At 31.9% G+C, this 27,737-nt stretch overlaps 1 protein-coding gene across 1 annotated transcript in view; it reads right to left on the reverse strand.

Moving 5' to 3' along the window:
- Positions 1-27,737, reverse strand: part of LOC130449360 (zwei Ig domain protein zig-8-like) — a 247,648-nt gene that overhangs the window by 17,462 nt on the left and 202,449 nt on the right. The window contains exon 5 of the mRNA XM_056787136.1: positions 11,805-11,913. Coding sequence (XP_056643114.1) covers positions 11,805-11,913 — 109 coding nt within the window. The remainder of the gene's footprint in view (positions 1-11,804; positions 11,914-27,737) is intronic.

The raw sequence follows: 27,737 nt of genomic DNA on the forward strand, positions 1-27,737 counted from the left end.
ACCAGACATGTGGGTAAATTCATTAAATCTTATCACAAAATCGATAATAGCGTAGATAAAATCAATATTATTTTTTTAATTTATTGTAAATTGTTTATTTATAGGTTATGTTCGTGTTTTTAGTATTAGTCCTTTTTAAAGTTATTTCTAAACTTTAAATATATAACATCGCTCAATAATACGTGTGACTGACACACAGATGGCGCTGACATTGTCAAATCGATATGACGTTTATGAAGTACGAACTGTCAATAGTCTATGTGTCAAATTTCATGACGTTTCGATTAGTAAAAAAGAAGTGACAGACGTTTAAGCGAAACTACTTTTTGAGGGCGAAAACGAAATGACGTTTATGAAGTACCAACTGTCAATAGACTATGTGTCAAATTTCATGACGTTTCAATTGGTAATAAAAAAGTGACAGACATTTGAGTGAAACTACTTTTTGAGGGCGAAAACGAAATGACGTTTATGAAGTACGAACTGTCAATAGTCTATGTGTCAAATTTCATGACGTTTCGATTAGTAAAAAAGAAGTGACAGACGTTTAAGCGAAACTACTTTTTGAGGGCGAAAACGAAATGACGTTTATGAAGTACCAACTGTCAATAGACTATGTGTCAAATTTCATGACGTTTCAATTGGTAATAAAAAAGTGACAGACATTTGAGTGAAACTACTTTTTGAGGGCGAAAACGAAATGACGTTTATGAAGTACCAACTGTCAATAGACTATGTGTCAAATTTCATGACGTTTCAATTGGTAATAAAAAAGTGACAGACATTTGAGTGAAACTATTTTTTGAGGGCGAAAACGAAATGACGTTTATGAAGTACGAACTGTCAATAGTCTATGTGTCAAATTTCATGACGTTTCGATTAGTAAAAAAGAAGTGACAGACGTTTAAGCGAAACTACTTTTGTTATTTTCGAAATAATGGTTTTAAAACAATTTCTTTTGGTAATTGATTGCTTCCTGATGGATAAAAAATACTGTACAAGTTCAGTGCACGATTCGAAAAGAATCGTTTGTTATTTTTTTGTTTAATTTGGACGTAGTCGTACAAACACCGTTGATGATGATTGTCCAATGCACCGATTCACGAGTGGTAACGTCGCTTTATCCACCGTGTAGTCCTGATCTGGTCCCCGGTGACTTCTGGCTGTTCGCCGGTAAGAAAATCAGCTCAAATGAAGAATTAATTGTTGAAACTGGTGACTATTTTGAGACCAAAGACAAATTTTTCTATAACCGCGTTATGGAAAGTTAAATTGATGAATAAAATCAATTTTTTCTCAGTTAATGTATGTCGACTGTACGATGTAACTCGAAACTTTCAACGTATCATTTTGAAGTAGCTTTTCGTCGACCTAGAAAAAAAAATATCTCTTCATTTCACCAACCAACATTTGTCTGAAACTTTCCCAAATAAAAACATTCTCAAGATTTATAATTTAAGTCTAGAAGCATGGAAGTAATAAATAATATCAGTAAATCTTTCACTTCCTTCCGGATGTAAAGAAAAGCGCTCGAAACGAAACCGAGAAAAATTTCATTTAGATATACATTTGGATAAAAAAGAACTCAAAACTTACATTGAAATCTCAAACTAAAGTACACTACACTCCGTGAGAATTATAATGAAGCAGCTTGTTAAGTTTGACGTCAAGTTAGAAAGTAAGATTGACTTAAAAGTTACGAAATACAAGACATTCCGAGGAAAATTTATATTCGATAAAACGCAAACCACTGATTCGTTCGATTACGATCAGTTTGAGTTTCAAAATTTCCACTAAAAGTTGATTGAAATTACGAAACATTCGTTGGTGTTTCATAATCGAATTAGTAGCTATGATACAAGCGTTGAATCAAAAGTTTCGTTAGCGATTATCCCCTCGTATAAACGAGTAAATATTTCCAAATAACATAGTTTCAAATCTGTTTAAATAAAAACTTTTTATCCATCCTTTCCAGTCTATTCTATAAAGTGGATAATGAAATAACAGTATTTCTAATTTCTTTAGGAACATTCTTCTTAATACTGGCCACGTTCAGCTTATTAACGAAGTAGGTCAATTAGAGTTTCATCAGAAATTATTGGGTTGAAGTTAAGAAAGAAAAATTAAACTGGAAATCGGACCTACTTCTCAGGTAATTTTTTCTCTGTAATTAGAAAGGTAAATCCACTTATAGAGGGTAGATAATCAAGTTTTAATATAGACAAAGGAAAACAAATATTTGTAATTGAATATGAAACACTTTTAGAAGGTGCTTCATCACCAAAAGTTGGTTTAAACCACATAGAAAATTACGAGTACGTTTGTGTATGTTTGTGCTTATTGTTAGCTTATTAACCAACATTTTTGGCTCAAAAAACCGCTCTATACATAGAAATTTGTTTCTATCACACAGCTGTAAACCAAAACATAAACTACAGGTCAAAAGTTTGATTGACTGTACGATTTGTCTCACAAAAACTTAATCAGATGAAAATAAGGCGATTGAGATTTACCGAATCGTTAATTTTAATGAATCTCCATTCGCTTTTCCCCCAAAACGTCCCCAAACCATCCCCAAGTGATGTTGCGTCTCAGAAACTACTCGGGACTAAACTACAATCATAAACGCAAATTTAATAAATTCATTATGGTTTGGGTAAAAGCTTTTGACCGTTTATGTGCCAATAAATCGAAAAAAGACATTTAAAAAACCCAACCGACAACGTCCCATAACATATTTTTCCCTTATACGAAATATGTTTTTTTTTGTCGGTGATATTAGGGGAGGATTACCGTGGAGAAGTCCCTCAAATATGAATTGAATTGTAGTGAACGATGGCGCTTGTCTTGTTTACTCCAATAATCCTCCACAATTTATTTTCTATTTATAAAAGTAAAGTGGCGCGGTGAATAGGATCGATTTAAATACTGTCCGATGCTGTAGGACGGTAATTTTCGAAAAGGAATTTTAAAGAGATCTTGGAAATACTGAATTTTCAATTGAAAGGCACAATTCAGTTTTAAATATTTAATGAACGCCATCAATTATACACAACGGTTATTAATATGCCTAGTATACCGAATAGAATTAATTGGGATCTGTACAAACCGAAATCAACATCATTTAATCTTTGTCGGTTATTATTTTAATTGAAATTAATTTACTAATTGTTGTATCGTCAAAATTATCATCAATTAATAATACAACGAACTTTTTAATAATTTCATCGGGTTATTTTTATTAAAGAATTTAAAACAGTCGATAACATTGATAAAGAAGGAAATAGTTTTGTCAAAAATTTGTGGTAAACATAAACAGTCGAAGAACCACGAGAAGAAACGATCGCAGTAACGAAGAAGAAAGCGGAAAAGTGGAAAATAAAGAAAGATTACAGCTAGAAATCAAAAAGGCATTATTTTAAGTGATAGTTTGTAAATTTATGAAGTTTAATGTCAAATATTTCATCAAACTTAACTAATGTACACAATCTGGCAACGTAGCTCGCGTTAATCGATGACAGAACTAGCTAGAACGACTGGATAGCCACGGGACGTTTCTAGAAGATTCTAGAAAGCGAAAATTCTAGAATGCGAATAAAATATACACGAAAACGGGAACGATAAAGAACTACATAGATTTGCGGAATGTTTGGGCGAATTTAGGGAACTTGTATAATAATCTAGTTGAACTAAACCTTCAGTTTTGAGGTTAATGTCAAATATTTCAACAAAACTGACTAATGTACACAATTTGGCAACGTAGCTCGCGTTAATCGATGACAAAATAAACTAGAACGACTGGATAGCCACGGGACGTTTCTAGAAGATTCTAGAAAGAGAAAATTCTAGAATGCGAATAAAATATACACGAAAACGGGAACGATAAAGAACTACATAGATTTGCGGAATGTTTGGGCGAATTTAGGGAACTTGTATAATAATCTAGTTGAACTAAACCTTCAGTTTTGAGGTTAGTGTCAAATATTTCATCAAAACTAACCAATGTACACAATCTGGCAACGTAGTTCGCGTTAATCGATAACAGAACAAGCTAGAACGACTAGATAGCCACGGGACGTTTCTAGAAGATTCTAGAAAGCGAAAATTCTAGAATGCGAATAAAATATACACGAAAACGGGAACGATAAAGAACTACATAGATTTGCGGAATGTTTGGGAGAATTTAGTGCACTTGTATAATAATCTAGTTGAACTAAACCTTCAGTTTTGAGGTTAGTGTCAAATATTTCATCAAAACTAACTAATGTACACAATCTGGCAACGTAGCTCGCGTTAATCGATGACAGAACAAGCTAGAACGACTGGATAGCCACGGGACGTTTCTAGAAGATTCTAGAAAGAGAAAATTCTAGAATGCGAAGAAAATATACACGAAAACGGGAACGATAAAGAACTACATAGATTTGCGGAATGTTTGGGAGAATTTAGGGCACTTGTATAATAATCTAGTTGAACTAAACCTTCAGTTTTGAGGTTAGTGTCAAATATTTCATCAAAACTAACTAATGTACACAATCTGGCAACGTAGCTCGCGTTAATCGATGACAGAACAAGCTAGAACGACTGGATAGCCACGGGACGTTTCTAGAAGATTCTAGATGGCAAAAATTCTAGAAGGCGAAGAGCTCCATAGATTTGCGGAATGTTTGGGAGAATTTAGGGCACTTATATAATAATCTAGTTGAACTAAACCTTCAGTTTTGAGGTTAGTGTCAAAACAACGTCACCTAACCTCAAAAATAGTTTTAGTGGTGCATTTAATGAAAAAATGGCTTTACTGGAAATGGAAATTGAACGAAAAGAGAAAAAATTGCACATTGGAACTTCAATTTTAAGATATTATCGGTTTCTGTTAAGGATATGGATTGTTAATGGCGAAATTTGAGCTACTACATAACAGAAAAATCACCGGGTACTTTGAAAATTCATTTATCAAGAGCTTCGCGTAGGTTAACGCTTGGATTGGATATGTTTCTCTTTCAAGAACAAATCGATAATACTCTACAAACTTGTTAATTAAATTCGATGATAGAATATCCGCTTTCTTTAATGGTTTGTCTGTTTAATGAGAACTCCGAAGCTACACACATCGACACCTTTGAATGATGAATTTAGCAATTGAAAATTTAACGAGTTTCGACGTTTAATTCACGTGTATGCGTTTCAAATTTCGTATTTTTCTGCTTCAAACTGTTGGTTAATATCCATATTATTGGATTGACGTAGTTATTTCTTCAATATTTCATCTTTTGTATTCTGTTTTGTAGCTCTTCATTTGTGTTAATTCAGTGGTGTCAAATTCCATTTTGTAAGGGGCCATATATTGAATTTTGAATTCGTAAGTGCTCCAGATTCAAAATAAAAGTATTATTATAACATATATAAACATCTGTAGAGCTCTAATTCTTTTTTCTGTGATATATTACGATCGCGGGCCTTGTTGATACGGCCCGCGGGCCTGAAGTGGCCCGCGGGCTGTATTTTTGACATAACTGCGTTAAGGAGTTTTATTAGATCATTCATTTATGCATATTAGTTTGAATTATTTGTATTTTCTCTTCTTCTTTGCTCATTTTTCGAAACGTCTCTTTGTTTTACTTCCCTGTCAATTATAAAACTACTGACATCTGTCATTTGTCTTTATCTCATAGAATAATTAGAACTAGAAAGAAAATTGAATGATTGATGACAGTAAAGGAGATTTCTTCTTTTTTATAATACAAATAGACTTCGATTTAACTGATAAACAGATTTATACAAATCCCCATACTACATATTCGTAGCCTTCACAAAATTTCAACGCGTCGACCATGCAGAGATTTGTCGAGCTTGTTTTTGAAATGTAAGTCCAATTTCCGATATGACTTATGTCGGAAATATATTTTTTCTTCTTTTTCTTTTTGTGAACGAGCATTGATTAATTTTTTTTTCGAGTTAAACTTGAATTCGTTCCAAAACGTTTTTGTTTTGGAATACGTGATTGGTTAGCATCTTTTTTGAGTTTACACCTTTGTAAAAAAAATAATTGAACAAATATAACAGGGAGCTGAAATATTTCAGTGGAAGAATCGAAAAAAAAAAATCTACTCAATCTAATTGCTGCGATGTATACGAAACTACCAAAGAGATTTCACAAGAAATACGGGAAAAGCGAATGAAATTGATTCGATTTTATTTATTTGATTTTATTTAGATAAGAAGTTTCCTTCTGGACGAAGTATTTGAGGTAATCAAAGTAGAAATACGGAATTTAAGGAGTTACATAAGAAAAATCGGTCAAATGTATGTTAACATTAATAAATTTCGCAATGATTGAAAGTAGTTACGATTTAGCATATCTTGAGGAAAAAACCATATCAGTACTTCAGTTTTTCTTGGATTTATCGTCCCAAGAGGCTTGACCGACGAAGTTAATTCCAAAAGTGGCAGGAAAATGATTTGAAAATGACTAGGATTCATCGTATCAGTAACTATTCTGAGAAAACTTCGGAAAATCACATCGGTACTTCAGTTTTTCTTGGATTTATCGTCCCAAGAGGCTTGATCGACGAAGTTAATTCCAAAAGAGGCGGGAAAATGAATTGAAAATGGCTAGGATTCATAATATGAGTAAATATCCTGAGAAAACTTCGGAAAATCACATCGGTACTTCAGTTTTTCTTGAATTTATCGTCCCAAGAGGCTTGACCGACGAAGTTAATTCCATAAGAGGCGGGAAAATGAAATGAAAATGGCTAGGATTCATCATATGAGTAAATATCCTGAGAAAACTTCGGAAAATCACATCGGTACTTCAGTTTTTCTTGGATTTATCATCCCAAGAGGCTTGACCGACGAAGTTAATTCCATAAGAGGCGGGAAAATGAAATGAAAATGGCTAGGATTCATCATATGAGTAAATATCCTGAGAAAACTTCGGAAAATCACATCGGTACTTCAGTTTTTCTTGGATTTATCATCCCAAGAGGCTTGACCGACGAAGTTAATTCCATAAGAGGCGGGAAAATGAAATGAAAATGGCTAGGATTCATCATATGAGTAAATATCCTGAGAAAACTTCGGAAAATCACATCGGTACTTCAGTTTTTCTTGGATTTATCATCCCAAGAGGCTTGACCGACGAAGTTAATTCCATAAGAGGCGGGAAAATGGATTGAAAATGGCTAGGATTCATCATATGAGTAAATATCCTGAGAAAACTTCGGAAAATCACATCGGTACTTCAGTTTTTCTTGAATTTATCGTCCCAAGAGGCTTGACCGACGAAGTTAATTCCAAAAGTGGCAGGAAAATGATTTGAAAATGGCTAGGATTCATCATATGAGTAAATATCCTGAGAAAACTTCGGAAAATCACATCGGTACTTCAGTTTTTCTTGGATTTATCGTCCCAAGAGGCTTGATCGACGAAGTTAATTCCAAAAGTGGCAGGAAAATGATTTGAAAATGACTAGGATTCATCGTATCAGTAACTATTCTGAGAAAACTTCGGAAAATCACATCGGTACTTCAGTTTTTCTTGGATTTATCGTCCCAAGAGGCTTGATCGACGAAGTTAATTCCAAAAGAGGCGGGAAAATGAATTGAAAATGGCTAGGATTCATAATATGAGTAAATATCCTGAGAAAACTTCGGAAAATCACATCGGTACTTCAGTTTTTCTTGGATTTATCATCCCAAGAGGCTTGACCGACGAAGTTAATTCCAAAAGAGGCAGAAAAATGAATTGAAAATTGTTAGGATTCATCGTATTAGTAAATATCTCGAGAAAACTTCGGAAAATCACATCGGTACTTCAGTTTTTCTTGGATTTATCATCCCAAGAGGCTTGACCGACGAAGTTAATTCCATAAGAGGCGTGAAAATGAATTGAAAATGGCTAGGATTCATCATATGAGTAAATATCCTGAGAAAACTTCGGAAAATCACATCGGTACTTCAGTTTTTCTTGAATTTATCGTCCCAAGAGGCTTGATCGACGAAGTTAATTCCAAAAGTGGCAGGAAAATGATTTGAAAATGACTAGGATTCATCGTATCAGTAACTATTCTGAGAAAACTTCGGAAAATCACATCGGTACTTCAGTTTTTCTTGGATTTATCGTCCCAAGAGGCTTGACCGACGAAGTTAATTCCAAAAGTGGCAGGAAAATGATTTGAAAATGACTAGGATTCATCGTATCAGTAACTATTCTGAGAAAACTTCGGAAAATCACATCGGTACTTCAGTTTTTCTTGGATTTATCATCCCAAGAGGCTTGACCGACGAAGTTAATTCCATAAGAGGCGGGAAAATGAATTGAAAATGGCTAGGATTCATCATATGAGTAAATATCCTGAGAAAACTTCGGAAAATCACATCGGTACTTCAGTTTTTCTTGAATTTATCGTCCCAAGAGGCTTGACCGACGAAGTTAATTCCATAAGAGGCGGGAAAATGAAATGAAAATGGCTAGGATTCATAATATGAGTAAATATCCTGAGAAAACTTCGGAAAATCACATCGGTACTTCAGTTTTTCTTGAATTTATCGTCCCAAGAGGCTTGACCGACGAAGTTAATTCCAAAAGAGGCAGAAAAATGAATTGAAAATTGTTAGGATTCATCGTATTAGTAAATATCTCGAGAAAACTTCGGAAAATCACATCGGTACTTCAGTTTTTCTTGGATTTATCATCCCAAGAGGCTTGACCGACGAAGTTAATTCCATAAGAGGCGGGAAAATGAATTGAAAATGGCTAGGATTCATCATATGAGTAAATATCCTGAGAAAACTTCGGAAAATCACATCGGTACTTCAGTTTTTCTTGGATTTATCGTCCCAAGAGGCTTGACCGACGAAGTTAATTCCAAAAGTGGCAGGAAAATGATTTGAAAATGACTAGGATTCATCGTATGAGTAAATATCCTGAGAAAACTTCGGAAAATCACATCGGTACTTCAGTTTTTCTTGAATTTATCGTCCCAAGAGGCTTGACCGACGAAGTTAATTCCAAAAGTGGCAGGAAAATGATTTGAAAATGACTAGGATTCATCGTATCAGTAACTATTCTGAGAAAACTTCGGAAAATCACATCGGTACTTCAGTTTTTCTTGAATTTATCGTCCCAAGAGGCTTGACCGACGAAGTTAATTCCATAAGAGGCGGGAAAATGAAATGAAAATGGCTAGGATTCATCATATGAGTAAATATCCTGAGAAAACTTCGGAAAATCACATCGGTACTTCAGTTTTTCTTGGATTTATCGTCCCAAGAGGCTTGATCGACGAAGTTAATTCCAAAAGTGGCAGGAAAATGATTTGAAAATGACTAGGATTCATCGTATCAGTAACTATTCTGAGAAAACTTCGGAAAATCACATCGGTACTTCAGTTTTTCTTGAATTTATCGTCCCAAGAGGCTTGACCGACGAAGTTAATTCCATAAGAGGCGGGAAAATGAAATGAAAATGGCTAGGATTCATCATATGAGTAAATATCCTGAGAAAACTTCGGAAAATCACATCGGTACTTCAGTTTTTCTTGGATTTATCGTCCCAAGAGGCTTGATCGACGAAGTTAATTCCAAAAGTGGCAGGAAAATGATTTGAAAATGACTAGGATTCATCGTATCAGTAACTATTCTGAGAAAACTTCGGAAAATCACATCGGTACTTCAGTTTTTCTTGAATTTATCGTCCCAAGAGGCTTGACCGACGAAGTTAATTCCATAAGAGGCGGGAAAATGAAATGAAAATGGCTAGGATTCATCATATGAGTAAATATCCTGAGAAAACTTCGGAAAATCACATCGGTACTTCAGTTTTTCTTGGATTTATCGTCCCAAGAGGCTTGATCGACGAAGTTAATTCCAAAAGAGGCGGGAAAATGAATTGAAAATGGCTAGGATTCATCATATGAGTAAATATCCTGAGAAAACTTCGGAAAATCACATCGGTACTTCAGTTTTTCTTGGATTTATCGTCCCAAGAGGCTTGACCGACGAAGTTAATTCCAAAAGAGGCAGAAAAATGAATTGAAAATTGTTAGGATTCATCGTATCAGTAAATATCTCGAGAAAACTTCGGAAAATCACATCGGTACTTCAGTTTTTCTTGGATTTATCGTCCCAAGAGGCTTGACCGACGAAGTTAATTCCAAAAGAGGCAGAAAAATGATTTGAAAATGGCTAGGATTCATCATATGAGTAAATATCCTGAGAAAACTTCGGAAAATCACATCGGTACTTCAGTTTTTCTTGGATTTATCGTCCCAAGAGCTACGACCGAAGAAGTTAATTCCAAAAGAGGCAGAAAAATGAATTGAAAATTGTTAGGATTCATCGTATCAGTAAATATCTCGAGAAAACTTCGGAAAATCACATCGGTACTTCAGTTTTTCTTGGATTTATCGTCCCAAGAGGCTTGACCGACGAAGTTAATTCCAAAAGAGGTAGAAAAATGAATTGAAAATTGTTAGGATTCATCGTATCAGTAAATATCTCGAGAAAACTTCGGAAAATCACATCGGTACTTCAGTTTTTCTTGGATTTATCGTCCCAAGAGGCTTGACCGACGAAGTTAATTCCAAAAGTGGCAGGAAAATGATTTGAAAATGGCTAGGATTCATCATATGAGTAAATATCCTGAGAAAACTTCGGAAAATCACATCGGTACTTCAGTTTTTCTTGGATTTATCGTCCCAAGAGCTACGACCGAAGAAGTTAATTCCAAAAGAGGCAGAAAAATGAATTGAAAATTGTTAGGATTCATCGTATCAGTAAATATCTCGAGAAAACTTCGGAAAATCACATCGGTACTTCAGTTTTTCTTGGATTTATCGTCCCAAGAGGCTTGACCGACGAAGTTAATTCCAAAAGAGGCAGAAAAATGAATTGAAAATTGTTAGGATTCATCGTATCAGTAAATATCTCGAGAAAACTTCGGAAAATCACATCGGTACTTCAGTTTTTCTTGGATTTATCGTCCCAAGAGGCTTGACCGACGAAGTTAATTCCAAAAGTGGCAGGAAAATGATTTGAAAATGGCTAGGATTCATCATATGAGTAAATATCCTGAGAAAACTTCGGAAAATCACATCGGTACTTCAGTTTTTCTTGGATTTATCGTCCCAAGAGCTACGACCGAAGAAGTTAATTCCAAAAGAGGCAGAAAAATGAATTGAAAATTGTTAGGATTCATCGTATCAGTAAATATCTCGAGAAAACTTCGGAAAATCATATCGGTACTTCAGTTTTTCTTGGATTTATCGTCCCAAGAGCTACGACCGAAGAAGTTAATTCCAAAAGAGGCAGGAAAACCGCTCTCTCAACGACGTTATCCGAAGAGAATCTGCAGATACTAGTAAATGCTGATGACCATAGATAAATGAAGTCTAATTAAACTCAAAGTACAGTTGGTGGAAAAAGAAGAAAAGAGAAAACTCTACCCACCTCATTTCGACGTCTTTTTAACGTATGTCATATTATGTAGTGTTTTTTATCGCTTCTTCTTCTGTTTTTCGAGTCATTTCGACCTTGTCGTCGTTTTAATTTATTATAGGTTATGTGATAATTCCTATTTAACCGCGTTGTTGCCACATGTTCCTTCCACGCCGGAAACATTTGTCAAATCATTTTTTTAAGAGAGAATCGTAATAAAACGGATGCAGACTCCATATTTTCGAGTGAGACTTACTGTATATTTCACATCAAGATATAACAAAGCCCCGTTTGATTCATATCAGAAAACGGTTTTAAGAATAAAGCGGAATACGTAAGATGAATGTGCGGTGTATGTATACATACCGACTACGTTAAGCTGAACAAAGATGCTAATGGGCGGATGCGAGGAAACTTGGCACTCGTACAAACCGGCATCTCTCTGCTGCACAAACTTGATTTGTAACGTCCAATCCTGAAACAGTATAAAGGAAATCTTTATTATACGGGAACGTTTCCAAAAACTCGCAAAAATATTACGTTGTTAAGCGGCTTTGAACTATTATCTCTGTTAAATATTTTTCTCCCAAAGCAATGGTAGTTTATAAACTTGTTTTAGCTCCTATTACATTTTTGTTTTCTCGATTTTCATGGGAAAATAGTTTAATTAAACAACCGACTTTGTGAGTAATTTTTTTTGTTACAAAATTCCCATGAACAAGCAAATAACATCAAATCATCGTCTTCGGAATCGATCGCAGCGTTCTGGGTTTGGTATGCGTAAATCCCGTGCCCAAATAAAAAGAAAATTGGACAAGAAGAAGAAAGGAATATAATAAACGCAATTAAAAGAAAAAAAATATAAGAAATGCGACAAATAACATCAGGGAGACTGTAGAAAGTGGTTGTGAAGAAGATATCCAGCTAGATTGCAGATAATAATAACGAATTTCGAATTTGTACTTAAACTAATGGTTCTAAATATGGATTAACTCAAATTTTGGTATAAATATGTTTCTAAAGACACCTATCCATCGATAATGATGAAAAGTTATCGACTAGCAATCTAGGATTGCTCCAAACGCCTTTGAATTCCGTTCGTAGTGTTCAAAACTTGACTTTTAATGAATTAAAGTCGAGGTATAGGTATGAAACAATAACTAAACCTCCACCAAGACCTGATAACCAAATAGAAACATCTTTTTTTGCAACTGGACATCAAACCATCGTCTTCGGAATCGATCGTGGCGTTCTGGGTTTGGTATGCGTAAGTCCCGTGCCCAAATAAAAAGAAAATTGGACAAGAAGATGAAAGGAATATAATAAACGCAATTAAAAGAAAAAAAATATAAGAATTGCGACAAATAACATCAGGGAGACTGTAGAAAGTGGTTGTGAAGAAGATATCCAGCTAGATTGCAAATAATAATCACGAATTTCGAATTTGTACTTAGACTAATGGTTCTAAATATGGAATAACTCAAATTTTGATATAAATATGTTTCTAAAGACACCTATCCATCGATAATGATGAAAAGTTATCGACTAGCAATCTAGGATTGCTCCAAATGCCTTTGAATTCCGTTCGTAGTGTTCAAAACTTGACTTTTAATGAATTAAAGTCGAGGTATAGGTATGAAACAATAACTAAACCTCCACCAAGACCTGATAACCAAATAGAAACATCTTTTTTTGAAACTGGACGTCAAACCATCGTCTTCGGAATCGATCGTGGCGTTCTGCGTTTGGTATGCTTAAGTCCCGTGTCCAAATAAAAAGAAATATAAAAAACTCAAGCAAAAGAAAAGTAGATGCCCTAATATGTAAAAAAGCTCCTGACATTGTGTATGTTTTTGAAAAAACTGTGGGTCAGATTTTTAACGTGTAATTCCTAACCACGAAATGACTGTATGTATTGGATCAGAGTTTGATGCTTGGATATGTGATTTTTGTAACTAAATTAAGTAATTTCTGAATAAGAAGTCACTAAATTGGATACTGTTCTCATGAAATTCAAAATGGAGGGTCGCGGAGTAATTATTTCATTTCGAAATCTCGAGATAAAAAATATACTTATAATTATTTTATATTTTCTTTGTTTTATAACATTTTTGCACATTGTATCCAACTTTCTAACCATCTAAATTGATAAAATAAGTTATTTTTCATCTTTTCTTTATTTTACTCGAAGCATATTCATGAAGAGCGATGTCTTTTACTGTCCAACAAAAGCGTGTACATAATTTACACTTTCAAAACGCGCGGGTCATTTAATTTAAGGTTTTGAAGGTGATTATTAATACTAAACATGTTTATTAAATTAAGCGGAAGGCTATTACACAGTGACATAATTAAATGTTCACAATTTATTTCTTGTTTCCTAACAAAAAAAAAACATAACCTTCAAAGTTTATACCCATAATGACGTGCTGTTTGAAAAAAAAATGTAAAAGCAGAATCGTTGAAGCCTTGCAAAATATCATGACTAAAATCATAGAAAAACAATCGGCCATAAACTAGTGTGAATAAGACAAATTTTCGGTTACAGCTTGCTGTCACCTGTCAACTGTCAACTAGTCCTATAGGTTTGTCTATGGCATATAAAAACTACAATAAACTAAGAGCTGTAATCTCAATGTTTTAGTTGAAGTTGTCATGAAGATTATAAATGAATTAGGTATCACGTAAAGCTTACTTGTGGGTCATTGAACCCAAAGATACAAAGTCAAAGTATATCTACTTTTCCACACGTTTTCGTGAAGATGAAACTGGATATTTGATGGAAAATTTGATACCATTTTAATAATAAGAATCGTCAAGTAAAATAATGTTGGAAAATCTTGGATCATCGATCTATTTTGACAAATCTGGGAACAGAAAATACTCCTAGATAGTTAAATCTCGCGAATAGGATGCATTAGATAGTAATTCAAACTTTAATTCATTAATTTTGTTCATTATTATAACGATTGTTTGAGCTTTGTGAGCTTTGAGACACTTTGTGGCCGATTTCATAGCTCAAACGTTGCAATAAGTTCGCCGTTGTCTGCTAGCTCCAGCATTTTCAGTCGAAGATTATTCAGTTCGTGAATTTTCTTGAATATGAACCTTCAGAGAGTAATCACACTCTTGAGCCTCTCACCGGAACGTCGTTTAGACAAAAAACTGCAAAGAACCATCCCCCGGTCATTAAGTCGGTACAATTTGAAAAATGTCTTTCGGCACACCCCCTGTACACCATTTTACGTTAAAATATCGAAATCCTCAAATTTGGTCATAGAATTTCGGAAAAAATTTCCTTTCCTACTAAACTGGAGTCAAAAATTGCGAAAACTTCAACGACATTTCGATACTAGATCATATACAGAGTGTTTGAAAATGTTTTGACATTTTTAGTTGGAAAATTTTGATTCCTTATTGTTTTTTATCGTTTTTGTGTGATTATGTTCATTTAATTTAAGTTTTTCTAGTTTAAATTGTAATATTAGATCATTAAATTTATTCAATTCGAAAAATGTCTTTCGGCACACCCCCTGTACACCATTTTACGTTAAAATATCGAAATCCTCAAATTTGGTCATAGAATTTCGGAAAAAATTTCCTTTCCTACTAAACTGGAGTCAAAAATTGCGAAAACTTCAACGACATTTCGATACTAGATCATATACAGAGTGTTTGAAAATGTTTTGACATTTTTAGTTGGAAAATTTTGATTCCTTATTGTTTTTTATCGTTTTTGTGTGATTATGTTCATTTAATTTAAGTTTTTCTAGTTTAAATTGTAATATTAGATCATTAAATTTATTCAATTCGAAAAATGTCTTTCGGCACACCCCCTGTACACCATTTTACGTTAAAATATCGAAATCCTCAAATTTGGTCATAGAATTTCGGAAAAAATTTCCTTTCCTACTAAACTGGAGTCAAAAATTGCGAAAACTTCAACGACATTTCGATACTAGATCATATACAGAGTGTTTGAAAATGTTTTGACATTTTTAGTTGGAAAATTTTGATTCCTTATTGTTTTTTATCGTTTTTGTGTGATTATGTTCATTTAATTTAAGTTTTTCTAGTTTAAATTGTAATATTAGATCATTAAATTTATTCAATTCGAAAAATGTCTTTCGGCACACCCCCTGTACACCATTTTACGTTAAAATATCGAAATCCTCAAATTTGGTCATAGAATTTCGGAAAAAATTTCCTTTCCTACTAAACTGGAGTCAAAAATTGCGAAAACTTCAACGACATTTCGATACTAGATCATATACAGAGTGTTTGAAAATGTTTTGACATTTTTAGTTGGAAAATTTTGATTCCTTATTGTTTTTTATCGTTTTTGTGTGATTATGTTCATTTAATTCAAGTTTTTCTAGTTTAAATTGTAATATTAGATCATTAAATTTATTCAATTCGAAAAATGTCTTTCGGCACACCCCCTGTACACCATTTTACGTTAAAATATCGAAATCCTCAAATTTGGTCATAGAATTTCGGAAAAAATTTCCTTTCCTACTAAACTGGAGTCAAAAATTGCGAAAACTTCAACGACATTTCGATACTAGATCATATACAGAGTGTTTGAAAATGTTTTGACATTTTTAGTTGGAAAATTTTGATTCCTTATTGTTTTTTATCGTTTTTGTGTGATTATGTTCATTTAATTCAAGTTTTTCTAGTTTAAATTGTAATATTAGATCATTAAATTTATTCAATTCGAAAAATGTCTTTCGGCACACCCCCTGTACACCATTTTACGTTAAAATATCGAAATCCTCAAATTTGGTCATAGAATTTCGGAAAAAATTTCCTTTCCTACTAAACTGGAGTCAAAAATTGCGAAAACTTCAACGACATTTCGATACTAGATCATATACAGAGTGTTTGAAAATGTTTTGACATTTTTAGTTGGAAAATTTTGATTCCTTATTGTTTTTTATCGTTTTTGTGTGATTATGTTCATTTAATTCAAGTTTTTCTAGTTTAAATTGTAATATTAGATCATTAAATTTATTCAATTCGAAAAATGTCTTTCGGCACACCCCCTGTACACCATTTTACGTTAAAATATCGAAATCCTCAAATTTGGTCCTAGAATTTCGGAAAAAATTTCCTTTCCCACTAAACTGGAGTCAAAAGTTGCGAAAACCTCAACGATATTTCGATACTAGATCATATACAGAGTGTTTGAAAATGTTTTGACATTTTTAGTTGGAAAATTTTGATTCCTTATTGTTTTTTATCGTTTTTGTGTGATTATGTTCATTTAATTTAAGTTTTTCTAGTTTAAATTGTAATATTAGATCATTAAATTTATTCAATTCGAAAAATGTCTTTCGGCACACCCCCTGTACACCATTTTACGTTAAAATATCGAAATCCTCAAATTTGGTCCTAGAATTTCGGAAAAAATTTCCTTACCCACTAAACTGGAGTCAAAAGTTGCGAAAACCTCAACGATATTTCGATACTAGATCATATACAGAGTGTTTGAAAATGTTTTGACATTTTTAGTTGGAAAATTTTGATTCCTTATTGTTTTTTATCGTTTTTGTGTGATTATGTTCATTTAATTTAAGTTTTTCTAGTTTAAATTGTAATTTTAGATCATTAAATTTGTTCAATTCGAGAAATGTCTTTCGGTACACCCTCCGTATACTAATTTATGTAAAAATATCGAAATCTTCAAATTTGGTCCTAGAATTTTGGAAAGAATTTCCTCTCCTACTAAACTGGAGTCAAAAATTGCGAAAACTTCAACGACATTTCGATACTAGATCATATACAGAGTGTTTGAAAATGTTTTGACATTTTTATTTGGAAAATTTTGATTCCTTATTGTTTTTTATCATTTTTGTGTGATTATGTTTATTTAATTTCAGTTTTTCAAGTAAAAATTGTAATTTTAGATCATTAAATTTGTTCAATTCGAGAAATGTCTTTCGGTACACCCCCCGTATACTAATTTATGTAAAAATATCGAAATCTTCAAATTTGGTCGTAGAATTTCGGAAAAAATTTCCTTTCCTACTAAACTGATATCAAACATCACAAAAACGTCAACGAAATTTCAATACTTGCTCATATACAGGTTGTTCGAAAATAAGTTGACGTTTTTAATTGAAAAATTTCCAACATTTATTGGGTTTTTATCGTTTTTGTACGATTTTATTCATTTTTCCAGTAATACTTTCATTTATAAAGTTATTTTCGATCATTAAATTTGTTCTAAATGGTTTAAATGTTTCTTTCTACACCTCCTGTATACTATATCACGTTTAAATACCGGAAACTTCAAATTTGGTCGTAGAATTTCGAAAAAAACTCCCTTTCTCGCTGAAATGATGTCAAAAATTACGAAAACGTCAACGAAATTTCGATACTTGCTCATATACAGGTTGTTCGAAAATAAATTGACTTTTTTAACTGAAAAATTATCAACATTTATTGGTTTTTTATCGTTTTTGTACGATTTTATTCCTTTTTCCAGTAATACTTTCATTTATAAAGTTATTTTCGATCATTAAATTTGTTTTACATGGTTCAATGTTTCTTTCTACACCCCCTGTACACCATTTTACGTTAAAATATCGAAATCTTCAAATTTGGTCCTAGAATTTCGGAAAAATTTCCTTTCCTACTAAACTGATGTCAAAAATTACGAAAACGTCAACGAAATTTCGATACTTGCTCATATACAGGTTGTTCTAGGAATGTGTCATTAAAAATTTGATTAAAGTGACAAAAAATTTCATTCATCATTCTATTTATATTATTTTTTCACCCGCTCTTGTGTTTAATCCCTTATAATGTATTTTTAAACTTGGTTCTATTGAAAATTCAATTTGGTATGCATCTATACAACTTACTCGCTATACCCTGTATACTGTTTTTGATAAAATGTCAAAATTTCTATATTTGATAATAAAACGACTCCATTTTCATATGTTGTTGTTCACTACTATTATCATTCAAAGTATTTCTAATAATTTTAGTCTTGAATGAATTATGATCAATTAGAAACATCTAACATTAAAAATACCGGTCCTGTTTTAATCTTTGTTGAAGTTGCAAGTCAGTCTTTACCCGCAATCAACAGATACATGTATAACGTAATTAAATTGGATCTTCAACAAAACATCTTTCACTAGGACCTAACCTTAAAGGGATTAAATTAGGGACGTGTCATAGTTTTAGTATTCGAATACGTATTTGTAAACGTTTGTAAACGTTTACGGAACATGTACAAGTTTTATATATTTTCTATTACCCACTATAATATTTTTATTATGAACGATTCTTTTAATTTTCGGGAATAAATCAATAAAAGAAAGTTAGTAAACATATAAGGCGATACTGTATAGCGTGTTGCCTAATCAGTAGCATTTATCAAAATATATAACTGTTGTCATGATAAATATATGTAGATATTTATATATTTTATCGAAATATTTTTATATAAACTCGTTAAAAGGAGACGGTGATAATATACTTATATCTTATCTGTATATTTGGAATCATTTTGAGTATTAGTAATGACATCGTCACATCTCCATAATGTTCAGTAATAAATCGTTAGCCGAAACTTAGATAACCTACAAATCGATGCGTCGTATTCCGTGTTGCCTAAGACGTAGTATTTATTTATCTGAATGAATCGGAAATTTGTTTTATCTGATTAAACCTTTGGTATCTTATATAACCCAGTTATGTTAGTGCAAATGAAGGATTTATAAAATAAATGACAGCGTAATCCTTGTTAAAAGTATATTATTTTTCTCCCCAAAATAAAATAAATTAATAAAGCCCGAGTGGAACAGTTATTAGAACTTTTTAATACAACTACCAATACAAAATTACCATGGTTTCGTCTGAGAATAGAACGGAGCCTTTCGTCAGTCCAAACGGATTGATTTTGGGCCTTTTTTGCTCAAGGTTAGCTGCTTTAAGTCTTCTTCTGACCGTCCAGGTTTTGTTGGACTAGAATTTGAGCAGAGATACTTTACGTAGTTTTTCCGTCTTTTCCTGTGTAGTTTACTGGTAGTGGAAATGAAGTTTTAGCGCCTTAGTTCTGATTTGTCGAGTAGGCGTCATGGGGGCGCTCACGTCAACCGCCATCTTGAAAAACACGTTTTATCGAATATCTCGCGTACTACGCATCTTACGACAAAAATATTAGAAATCATTTTTATAGATAATAATTTTTGCCATCTTTTTTATCTGAAACTTTTTTTCGTATAACGCATAGGTTTTAAATTATAACGCTTTTTTTGCTCTAGTGCTTGGCCTAATTATTACTTTGAATGTTAATTGAAGTTTTGGTTTGAATAGAAGCCTGTTGTGGGACGATTTAAACTTATATTTCTATTCTTAACGCTTCCGCAATTGTATAAAGTTACTGCACGAAGATATTTCTTTACAGGGAGGAACGAAAAGATAAACTTGATTACATCTTTAATATAAATGAATGAATCTTTACTATATTATCAAAAAAACTATGAAGTTTGTATTTTATTCATTATATTTTTACGTGCTTGTTTCTCCTTTATGTTATTTTTCTAATTATTGCTATAGTCCGGTCAAATTAGACCAAAAAATGAGAATGAATTACCAACGAGTTGAAAATGAGTGAAAGTGTTTAAAATATAATTAAAAATAATATTTTAAAGTCAAGTTGAATATCAAAAAAACGGGTTTTTCCTTATATCGATATTAATATGCATGTTTTGTTAAAAAGTTCAAAGCTACGACTCGGAAGATTAACTTTCTGAACTTTTTAAACTTAAATCATATCAATATCTGCCAATTTTTATTATTTTGCAATAGTTTCAAATTAAATATGATCACAACGGACCCGTGGAGAAACCACGTTTAAAAATAAACGTTAAGTAGACTGCCTCATAGATGGCGTGGAAACATGTGTATTATATGACGATTACAACTTTTTGAATCATTATATCTCAGAAACAGTGGGTTATAGGAAAAAAAGTATTAGAACATTTTTTGTAGATAATTTTATGATCTACAATTTTTGTCTGAGGTATTTTTATGATAAAACTTACCGTTTTGACGAAAATCGCGAAAAACTAATTTTTGTGACATTTGACGTTGAATAAAAATTTTTCCATACACGAAAATGATGGGAAACTTTCGAACTTTATTTTTAATTATATTTTAAACAATTTCACTGATTTTCAACTTGGTGTGAATTTATGTAAGTACGATTGTCTAATTTGACCGGACTAATAGTCATTGTAGCCCTACAATAAATACCACATGTCATCATTTAGTGGACAATACCGTGTAAGAGGTTAAAGATTTATGAAGTTATTAAGTTTTTTTTTTCAAAATCTAGCCTAACAATAGTAAATTCAAGTACGTGTTATAATATTTCGACACTGATTTATTTTATTTCCTCATAATAGCATTTTGGAATCGAAATTTGTTGTCGTTTCACTATTCTGTTTATTTCCATCACATTTACAAAATAAAGTGTCGAAATAAACCGAAAACATCAAATTAGTTTGTACTACGAGGGTTGCTAGTTAAGTTTTCAATCAGACAAATAATTCGATATGATTTTATTGTTTTTCAAAATATTCTTCATTAAAATCGGTGTATTTTTGTAGGGGCTTGAACCAACGCGAACAAGTCTTTTTGACGGACGAATTTTGATGCAATATGCGGGGCAACTAATACCAAAATATACCTGAGTCTCACGATATGTATAATCACGATCGACGCATGAAGCATCGACGTTTTCTGGCACAAAAACTGATTTTCCACGATATTTATGATGATAAACATAATAATAATTATTTCAAAAGTGAAAATAAACAATTTTGGAAATCAAAATCCGAAAATATCCCATTGTATCCAAGTTTATATACCTTCTTTGGTATATAATATTGATTATTAGATTCCTGATGACCAAACAGTTCGTAATAAAATTGGCCGATCCCTTTTCGACCCTTATATATTCTTAACTTACACAAGAATAACAAAAAGCTGTTAGATTTAGAGTTTACTTTCATTATTTGTTGTTTAGAAAGGACGAAACGCCGTTGGTTATGGGAAAATATCAGCTTTGTTAAACTGGAAACAATTTTTCTCTGTGTATACACAAGAATTAGTGTACGGGAAACGATTTACTTTCAAAGATCGTCTGATATAGGAGAAACTTTCCTCTGCAGCGCTGGATCTCGTCTATTAGGGGTGGAAAAAGTTGTTCTGTTGGGTTGTAGTACAGAAAACCATTACTAATGGGATCGTGACCGTGGAAAACGTCGAAAAATATCATTTCTTTATGGAAAAAAATAGTCTTGAAGGCGAAAAAAAGTAATTCGGTCGAAATCTACTTTCTTAATTACTTCAACTTAACACTGTATGACCTAACTGGAAACGTATATCAAATTTCTTACGCGATATTTTTTGAGTTAATCAACACTCTATTTTCCACTGATCCTACGCCCACATCTTTTCCTATTACGTCGACAAAAAGCCGGAAATATCTTATTTTATACAAGAATTTTAGTTATTATAAGGAAAAAGATTTTTCTCAGCTGAAATTTTGAACGAAAAACTACAAATGTATTTACGTCGGCTATCAACGTGTTCAACTTCGATTATGACATGAAAAAATCGAAATCCATAAAGAAATATCAACAGACCATGCTAACAAAGTCAGTTAAAATGATTTTTCATCAAAAAATCCTCATTCTACGATTTTTTTCTCCGAATTCCTACGTTCCTTTCGAGCTCTTCCCGCAAAAATTCAATATGATTGAGCTCCGGCCATTTAGGAGGCCAAATCATCTTCGTTTTCCAATTAATCGCAAGTTCCATGGCTATAAAAGCAACCCCAAACGATAATTGAACTACCACCATGTTTGTTTGTTAGTACTTCTTCGTTTTCAACCCTCAACCCAAGCCATTACGGTATTATTTAGAAATAAACAAAAATATGAGCCGGAGTCGTTAGATTTTTAATATGGCTGGATACAGCGCTGGAAAATAAAGCCGGTACTACACGATACGGTCTAATCGGTGCAAAGAAGTTTTTGGAAATCTTGTGACATCTTCCAGTCGCCATTTCGGGACGTTTCCACGAATTTAGAACAAGTAAAATTGTTGGTGTGCAAATATATCCACCCTGGGGTAAAAATAATTCGTGAGCGCGTGTTTTTAGCACATCATTCGATGGATAATTACGTTTTGTTTTAAACTTTTGGCCGGCAGTGTATGGTCTGGTTCGTACATCGAACCCAGGATCGATACGAATTCGTGCTAATTATTTTGCTTGGTAAATTGGAATAAGAAACTGGATGAGGGAGAAAAAAAAATCGTAACTAGATATAAGAGTGCATTTGACGCGCGTTAACCATAAATCAAATGATATGAAGGGTTTGCCTCTCTCATTAACCGAGGTGGTTGGCATGGAAAATCATTTTTAAAAAGCGAAATTTGCAATGAATCGCCTGGAAAGGTTGTTGACGTTCGATAATATGTGACAAGTTGTTTCGGAAGAATCACCGACCTACATATTTAGTTAGATCATTTTTAACCCAAAATAACCACGGAAGTCGAAAGATCAGCAAATTTAAAGTAAAAAATGTTATATAAAGTTTTTTTGATATATCAATAGTTTTTGAGTTATTCGCAATTGAAAAGTATGATTTTTCTACAAAAAATCCGCATTTTTCAGTAGTTTTTTACGTATAACTCTGTAATAATGCATTTTATCGAAAAAAGCGTGAGGAACGAAAATGAAGCTTATAAAAAAACAAACAAATTGAGATAAATTTTTATATCTTAATATTATATCTAAAGCAAGTTATAGATATTTGAAAAACTTTTGTTTTACGTAATTGAGCATTTAACTTAAAATAACGGGAAAACGGTACAATTTTCAACAAAAATTCATAAAATACATTTTAAAGAGCTTAAAAAGACCTTTCGAATGACTATTGATAAAAGTCGTTTCGACTGAAATTTCAGTGAGATATGGTTTAAAATAGTTAAAATTAAAAAAAATAATTGCACTTAAATTGATGCCGTTTTATTGAAAATCAAAATTAAACTTATTCCTTGTGCTAAATACTTTATTTGGATGTTATTCACGACATCTGGAAGTTTGGCTGATCAGAAATGCATAATTTTGAAAAAAAAATTAACATTAAATAATACTTTTTTTTTATTTTTGACAAAAAATTTTTTTGGTCATTTTTTTTCTCCATAACCATAAAAGATACAAAAACAAATAAACAGCCAAATTAAAGCATTCTTTATGACGATTATTTTGGTTTTTTTATTTTTTTTGTAGCATAAAAATTGACGGAGTTATAATCAAAATAATCTGTCACTATATTACGAGAATTGTTTTTCCACAGCCCTTTGACCCTTTATTAATAAAATACGGATAATCTCAAGCCCTTCTAACATACATAGCCTTATAGATCTGAAAATTACCTTTAAAATGGTTTTTTCTAGGATGTGATATCTTCAAAATTAATGGAGTTACATCAAAAATAAGATTTTGATTTTTTTTTTGAATTATAGAATATAAAAAAGTTTCAAATTTTGGCGCATAATTTTTTTTCTGTTGATACTAAGTTGCCTGTAGGTACATTTGAGAGTACCCAGACATGATATACTCATAAACTTGCTAAAGGGGTGGTTTTAAGGGGTGTCAGTGTGTAGAAAATGAAAAATCACTTCGTGTTTGACAAATACATTTGAATATCGAAATAATTCAAAATCAAAATGTTAACAGTCATTAAAAATTCTTTATTTTTTATCAGAGGGGTGGTTTTTAAGGGTTGACAGGGTATAGACCATTAAAAATTACTTAAAAAGTAGAAACAATAAACTTTAATATCAAAAAGAATGCAAAATCTGAAAGTTGGCATTCATTAGATTTATTTTTATTTCATTCTCCGAAAAGGGGTAGTTTGTGAGGGTTGAATAATAAAAATCAATAACTAAATAAGATTTATTAAAATTTTATGAATTTTTCACAATAAAAATGAAATTGCAACGTTTTAAATCGTTAAAAAATTATTTCCTATATTATTTTCATCGAAAGGGTAGTTTTTAAAGATTTTCAAGGGTTGATACTTCAAAATATATAAATTTTCCATTACACAATATGTTAAGATATTTATGCTGCATAAACGAAAAACATTTGTATTGCAAAAAAGTAGAAAAAAACTATAATATTGGTATTTTTCAATAAGGGATGATTTTCACCCCTTAAAAACAATTAGCACACCTTACTATCATATAGATCTCGATATGGAGGGTATTATGAACTTAATTCTGAATTTTCAGGAAAATCGGAGCTGCATTTTGAGTTTGAATGAATTGAATTTTCATACAACTTTTCACAATTTAAAAATATATCAAAAAAATACTTTTTAGCCTCAATTTGTGATTTGTGAAATATCGTCACTGAAATTCGACGTACCTTCATCGAAATTCTATAATCTTTAGCCTCAAATTTCTATAATTCAATCAACAAACAAGAAACATAACTGGGAAAAATCGGTATAGAAAAAACTAAAAGCAAAACGAAGAATGGACAAGAAAATATGATACGGTATACAAAAAAACACAAAGATTAAATTGGTTAGGATTCTGAGAATGAAACCTACAGAAATCTTGAGGCAGATAACACAAATAACAGAGATAAATAAAAAAATACCTGGAGAAACCAAATTAAAGAAGGTACCAGAATCCTAGAGATGGTAGATTGGAAAGCAAAACGCAGCGACAGAAAAGAATGTAGAAATCTGACAAACTAAGTCAGCAACAACAAAAAACTGTTACAAAAAAGAACAAAAAGGGTAACCCACCCCAATAAAACGTCTTTTATACGATCTATCGTCATTATTTTAGCAGACAACCCTTCATCGGTGCAAAATTAATGTCTAGAAGTTTGCAAATAGGAAAAAGTCGCCGGTGGGGAAAATTCAGCAGAATAATCGTTGCGGAATCAATCATTGAACGATTTTTTTCATCGATATGAGATTGTCTTGATAAAGCAGCACTTCCTTCTTCTTCTGAGGCTGTTTTTTCCATATTTCCTCCTTCAAATACTCCAATATTTTGTATTAACTTGATGTTGAGACTTTTTTCAAAAACAATTGTAAATGTGAACCTTGTTTGTTGACTTTTGGGTATTCGCGAGGTTTTGTAAGTATCTTTGTGTTCAGAATTCGACCAGTTTACACGAAACGCGGGCTTTTACAAAGCGGACCACTGCATCCCTTACAAAACAATGTTGTTTAACAAATGGTTTCACGCTAGACAATGTCCGGATACTACAAAATATTATTGTGAGAATCGTGATTAATTATTCAATATTAAGCACTTGAATATGATGATGTTTTCACTTAACCGAACAAACGTTTACTCCATGAAATTATTTAACAAAAAAAATTGTAGAATCGTGTCATTATTTATTACTAGGAAGGATAATTCTTGACGTACATAAAGGGTGTGAAAAAATAAAGGGCAACGTGTGCTTTTTTTTGAAAATTTCTAATAAAAGAAAATCTGCTTCACGCTGTTGTGTGCTTTCGCTCTAGGGGTGAGTTCCATCGCAATTAAGGGGGGAAATTTTTTATGTTGAAAATAATCGCGGAAATTGGTAGAAATCGAAATTTTGAGAAAGAAATGTTCTTAGTATTTTTTTTGAAAAATCAATAGTTTTTTAGTTATGCGCGATCGAAATATTTTTTTAAAAAAACCACGTTTTTTATCGATTTTTCATTAATAACTCAAATAATTTTGGTTTTATCAGAAAAAGTGTGAGATACAAAAATGAAGTTTATAAAAAAACAGAAAGATTGTTTTTCTTAAATTTGTTTTAGACATAATACAAACCGAGTTAGGATTTATTGAAAAGTGAATGTTTTTATCGAACGAAATTTTTTTTAAAAATTCAAAGTTGAATAACGGAAAAACGGTCAAGTTTTCGATGTAATCGTATATAACCTTTTTCAAAGTACTTTTAAAAAGCTTTAAAATGAGATATAGTATAACTTTCTAGCATAAAAGCAAAGAAAGTTATGGTCGAAATAAAATCGATTTATACTTTTTTTTTTTTGTAGAAAAAAAGTTCAATTTCACCCTTAGCAATAGTGCCCAAATTACAATAAATATATAATTTAGTGATTACATATTTTACTCACACACTAATAACAATTTGTGGAGATTTTGAACTATTTAGAATGCATAATTTCCAAAAAAATTATGTTTAAAATTGAAAAATCATTTTCGAAATTTTTCAAAAATTCTCTTTTGTTCAAAATTTCAGAAAAACTAAGAGATATACATGTAAATTGATAGGAAACAAAAAGTTAGTATTTTTCTTAACAAATATTTTGATTTTTTCAAATTTTTTGTAGCTTCTAAAGTAACGGAGATATGACCTTACAAATCGTACCATAACGTATGACCGATACCATTTTGGGAACCCTTTACACGTTGCCCTTGTAAAAATAAAGGGCTAAAGGAATTTAAATCCTCAATAAACTCATAGTATATAAAATTTTCTATAAATCTGCGTTTCGAACGACTAATTTGCTTGAAAATTAACCGAGATATGGTCAAAAAACTTTTTTTTTTTAAATTTCGGAGTATGTATCGGAGATGTAAATATATTTATAAATTTTTTTTGAAATAGGGGATGATTTATAGGGGTCTAAAATTGAAAATACAAAATATTCAAGTGAAAACAAATAAAAATATGTCCATTTAAAATAAATAATTACATATAAAAATATATAAATATAAATAAATTACCGTAAAGTTATTAAATAAGATTTTTAAATTTTATATTAATCGAGGGTGCTTTATAAGGGATGAAATAGATTGAAAAGGGGGTTAAAAAATCATAATTACTACATTTAAGGATTAAACAACTTTTACAAGTATTTTTCTACTCATTAAATGCTTATACTTATAATTTTATTGATTTTTTAAATTAAGGGGTAGTTTTTACCCCTAAGAGTAATAATAACATACCGGAATAGGGTATATTTTTAAGGTAAGGGTTATTCGAGCTTAATTTCGAATTTTCGGAGGTAATACTTCATTTTCAGACTAGTAGAAACTTGTGTTATTTTTATGGCTCAAATCAACCAAGAATTGTTACATGTCAAATTAGAAGGCGCGTTTTACACTTTTTCATTAACAAGTCACTTTTTAGTCATATCTACGAAACTATTTGCTTTATACATGGTGTCCCAAGACGAATAAAATCATGAAAATTCCTACGTTTGGGTTTTCGGA

Source organism: Diorhabda sublineata, chromosome 10 (assembly GCF_026230105.1).
Source record: "Diorhabda sublineata isolate icDioSubl1.1 chromosome 10, icDioSubl1.1, whole genome shotgun sequence".
Lineage (NCBI taxonomy): Eukaryota > Metazoa > Arthropoda > Insecta > Coleoptera > Chrysomelidae > Diorhabda > Diorhabda sublineata.